General features: G+C 44.0%; 2 protein-coding genes across 2 annotated transcripts in view; one reads left to right on the top strand and one right to left on the bottom strand.

Annotated features, from left to right (window-relative positions):
- Positions 1 to 2,588, top strand: part of LOC143284657 (paladin-like) — a 322,876-nt gene extending 320,288 nt beyond the window's left edge. Inside the window, exons 22-23 of the mRNA XM_076591602.1 lie at positions 639 to 794; positions 1,870 to 2,588. Coding sequence (XP_076447717.1) covers positions 639 to 794; positions 1,870 to 2,016 — 303 coding nt within the window. The 3' untranslated portion in view covers positions 2,017 to 2,588. The remainder of the gene's footprint in view (positions 1 to 638; positions 795 to 1,869) is intronic.
- LOC143284143 (solute carrier family 15 member 4-like) overlaps positions 1 to 5,000 on the bottom strand; it is a 531,759-nt gene that overhangs the window by 489,915 nt on the left and 36,844 nt on the right. The window lies entirely within an intron of this gene.

The raw sequence follows: 5,000 nt of genomic DNA, 5'->3' as shown, positions 1-5,000 counted from the left end.
GGAAGTGGGGGAGTGAGTGGCTCGGGGAACAAATGTTGATTCTGTGTGTGTGACCAAGCGCTATGCTTGCTCCAACACTATTGACGCACAAGCTCCCTGATAACCTCCGTCATTCTGATTCCCTCGCATCTTTTAAATCTCGTCTCAAAACTCACCTTTTCCCTTAGCAATAAGTTCAATTGTGGCAGGTCCACAACTACATGCATGTATATGAATGTGTATCGTGTGTGCGTGTGTTTATGTAAGTTTGTGCCTGCCTGTGTGTGCGTATGTGTTAGGGTAGCTGTTAGATACACATGCATGTTAATATGTATGTATGCAGTGTGTGTGTGTGTGTGTGTGTGTGTGCGTGCGTGCGTGCGTGCGTGTGTGTGTGTGTGTGTGTGTGTGTGTGTGTGTGTGTGTGTGTGGTCACATTTTGGTGTGTGTATGTAACATAGATATAATGTTTTATGTTATCAAAAGCGTTTTTGTAAAGCACCTAGAGCAGATTTCTGGATAGTGTGCTATATAAGTATCCATTATTATTATTATTATTATTATTACTTTCATTTATTCATTCATTCATTAATAATGAATTCCCGCTTCTTTCTTTCCTCCTCCACCACCGAACCGAAACACAAACGAAACGAAAACAGATCAAATCGGCCAACTGCGAGTCGGTACGGGAGCGTCGACGTCGGCAAAGTGTGGACTTCATGGAGCGCTACATCTACCTGATCCTGTACAACACCTACCTGGCCCAGGAGAAGCACACCCACTTCGCCCGCTCCTTCTCCCAGTGGATGAAAGAGGTGACTGACTGAAGGGCTCATGCATCACTTTGAGGACCACGCCCACCCCCCATCTCCACACCTACCCCCGCAAAAAAAAAAAGGGGGGGGGTGGGGGGGGGGGGGCTTTTTTTTTTTTTTTTTTTTTTTTTTTTTTGGGGGGGGGGGTTCTTACGGAGTTAGAATAAGAAACTAGGAAAACACACATCACACACACAACGGGCTTAAAAAATACTAGCTCTCCAACACAGTAGATAATGATATATATATAAATAAATAAATAAATATATATATATATATATATATATATATATATATATATATATATATATATATATATATATATATTTTTTTTTTTTTTTTTTTTTTTTTTTTTTTTTTAACAGCAAGATCTTCACCCTGTGTTTCTATGCTCATCTCGTCACTCTCTTCTCATCCTGTCCTCCGTTACGGAAGAGGAAAGACAGAAACACAACAAAAGAAAGAAGACCACCGATTATCTTGTGTGTGTGTGTGTGTGTGTGTGTGTGTGTGTGTGTGTGTGTGTGTGTGTGTGTGTGTGTGTGTGTGTGTGTACGTTTCATTCATTCATTTCTCTTAAATTGTGTTTTACTGTTTCATTCACACCGGAGTTTTGTACTAACTGATATCAGAACAGACGGAAATATTCCGCTTTTTTAATTTAAAAACAAAAATTGTTTTATTTGAGGGTTGGGGGGATAGGTTTTATCGGTGAACGTGATGACCATGCCTGGGTCTAAAATGGCCTTGTGTTTATGCACATGGTTGGGTGTTGCACAGTACATTTAATGACACGATTTTTTTTATCCGTTATTTGTAAAGACATACATTCCTTCAAACGTACTTATCATCAACTTGCAATCATGAGCACGAAGGGAATGAAAGGGTATGATTTAAGAAACAAAACAATCAAAGAACGACAAACAAATCGATAAATCATCTAAAATATGATTTTAGAAACGAATAGCTTTCGATACATAACTAACTCTTGTTTACTTATTTCGTATGTACTGTACGAATAGCTTTCGATTCATAAATAACTCTTGTTCACTTATTTCGTATCTGCTATACGCAGGTGGCTTCAGAAGCGGGAGTGTACGAAGTTCTGGACAACCTGGACTTCAGAGGTCTGGAGGACCCCCCGTACCCTCACTACAGAACTCGCCACCAGCGCTGGACGGCTCGCCACCTCGACGCCCCCTTCTACGGACAGTACGTCTGATCCCCTCTCCCCCTCCTTCTCTTCCGCAGGGAGATGGTTTCTGAACGCAGCCACCCCCACCCCCACAGGCAGATTTGTTGAACGCGGTCTGTACCAATGCGAAAAGAAAAAAAAAAGAAAAAAAAAGCCTGAATGTGTCCAATCCCGAAGTGTATTTTGAACGAGCCCCCCCGTCAGTGAAGGCTGATGTCTCGGACACTTTTGTGGGCAGTAGGACTGAAAGTATCCTTTTCTGTGTGGACAACGTATTTGAACTTGTCCTCTTGTATGAGCCGTGTCTCTGGGTTACCTTCTTTATGGCTGTGTGCTTGACTTCGTATTTCTCCACAGGTGCCACGTGGAAATGTACCCTCAGCAGAATGTGTGTATCGTTTGCGATACTGTGTGGCAGTGTGTTCGAACGTGCATGATTTCTCCGCAGGCGGCCCTTCGGAACACACACATCCTTCTCTTATATGTACAGACTGTTTGAAAGATGATGTTTTGTCTGTGGGCAATACATCGGGGTCAGCCCTTTAAAGGACTCTGGCCACACACCCTGTGCCTGCCTGTACACCACACGGCATGCTGACCTTGCTCATGGTCATTTCAGGGGTTGGGGTTCAGGGGTTGGGGTGGGAGGTTCAGGGGTGGGGGTGGAGGTAGGGGAATCAGGGGTGAGGTGGTGGGGGAGGGGGTGGGGTGGAAGGTTCAGGGGTGGGGGTGGGAGGTTCAGGGGTGGGGGTGGAAGTAGGGGGGTCAGGGCTGAGGGGGAGAGGTAGGGGGGTGGGGGGTGGGGGGTTCAGGGGTTGGGGTGGGAGGTTTAGGGTGGGGGTGGAGGTAGGGGGTTCAGGGGTGAGGGGTTGGGGTAGAGGGTAGGGTTGGGGGTTTCAGGGGTGGGTGTGTGTGGGGGGGTTCAGGAGTGGGTGTTCAGGGGTTGGGGTGGGGTGTTCAGGGGAGGGGGGTGGAGGTCGGGTGTTCAGGGGATGGGGGCGGGGGCATTCAGGGGTGGGGGGTGGGGGTGGAGGTGGGGAGCTCGAGGGGGAGGGGGGCGGGGGGTGGGGGTGGGGGGGGGGGGCTTCGAGCGCGCTAGCTATCGTGTTTTCTTAGTGTTTAAAGAATCTGATTTAAAAGTGATGGAGGGAAACGATATGACAGTTGTCGCTCACTGGCTCCTTTTTGATCTTTTTCATCATTGATCATGTATGTCCATTGTTCCCAGTTGGACGGTGAGGAGGTGAGACGTTTCGTTTGTGACAATGATTGATAATGGGCCCACTGACTTAGACTTGCCTCTTGAACCCACAGTGTTTTGACCCGTGAATGTTTTTGGCTTTGGTACCTGAAAGAAAAGAAGAAAGATTGTATTTAAGAATTGATGTTGAACAAGAACGTTGGAAGGAAGTTTGAGTGGACGGTATTTAATTCCTGAATGTAATTTTTCAACACAATCATTTTTTTTTTTTTTTTTTTTTTTTTTTTTTTTGACAGCAAAGAATGAGACAGTTGCTTCATAAGTATTACAACGTTACCAGTGGCTACTTCATAAAAAAAAAGTGTTCTGTATTTAAAACCAGTCCTTGTTCAGCCTTCTGTCCCTCTCCTTTCTCTATTCACACAGGCTGTAGGATGCTTATACTCTTTTATTTCTGGTATCATTTGTCTTTGTATTTGTGTGTGTATAACCGAATGATGGCGAGATGTATGCCGAACATTGTTATTCGTTGCTTTCACGTTTCTCCAAGCATCCCTGTCTTTTTTGTCGACCGTGTTTGTGAATCGTTGTATTGGTTTGATGGAACATTGCATGGCCACTATTAGGATGCTGCAAGAAATGCCCATTTCTCAGGAAACAGGTTGTCAACGTTACACGTAGACTAGAAAAAAGAAAGAACATCTGCCATAGTTTTCAACACACTGTTCACTTGTGCATGAGATCTTTTTCTTCTTCTTCTTCTTACACTTGTTTCTTCTGAATCTAACACCTGTGTAAATAATTGTCTGCGTATTATTCTTACAAAGTATGCACGGAACTAAATGAGCATAGGTTGTACACTATTTCAAAACTGTTGTCATGATGCTGACAATATTCTTTCTGCATTATTATTTTGTTTTTATTCCAAGGTCACTCTAATGAACAGAGGTCCTGTCACCTCTGTCTTCTCGGAACACACACACACACACACACACACACACACACACACACACACACACACACACACACACACACACGCACGCGCGCATACAAACGTTGTTTCTGTCTTTGTCTCACTCTTACTCTCTGCTTGTTTGAGTGCCTTATGGAAGTACCGTGTATGCATTAAAATCATTACAACGTTCAAGCTGTTTCAAAAAAAAAAAAGAAAAAAAAAGGAACACAAAAAAACAACCCATAGCCAGCCGTTGACAACTGTTGTACTGCACTGATTCATTCTTTCCTTCATTACTTGACACTTAACACGCTCATTCAAAAGTAGTCGGATTAGATTCTTGCGATTTCTTTATGGGGTAGTCTTCTATCACTACCAGTACAAGTATTTACCACCAACACTTCTCAACATACTGGTCATTTGGATGTACTGTGTGTCACTGCATAAGAATGCATGATCAGGCTTACCGATATATCGATTGCATGTTAGATTTTCTTCCTCATACTCATAATTCCCTCTTGCCTGTAGGGCAGTAACGAAGAACCGCCACTCGTCTTTTGGTTTAGGTCAGTTTCTGCGAATGTACCCCGCGTGTGCTTCATTGTCTTGAGTTCTCCTTTGCATTCCCTTGTGGTATAAACACACAGAAAAGACAGTGGCTAAGAATAGCTGGTGATTCTCCCTGTGATGTATAGAAAATATGGCCTATCCTACCACCGAACATTAAGAGCAGTAGGTTCATGGATAACAGACCAATGAATGGTCACCTTTCAGTGACATGGGTCCTCTACCACGCCTGTGCATAAATGCGAGCTTGGCGTTGAAAGGGTTTTAACCATTATTGTTGAACAAGGA

This window comes from Babylonia areolata, chromosome 1 (genome assembly GCF_041734735.1).
Source record: "Babylonia areolata isolate BAREFJ2019XMU chromosome 1, ASM4173473v1, whole genome shotgun sequence".
In the NCBI taxonomy this organism is placed as follows: Eukaryota; Metazoa; Mollusca; class Gastropoda; order Neogastropoda; family Buccinidae; genus Babylonia; species Babylonia areolata.
Note: the sequence above shows the minus strand (reverse complement) of the source record. Positions and strands in the feature narration are given on the sequence as shown.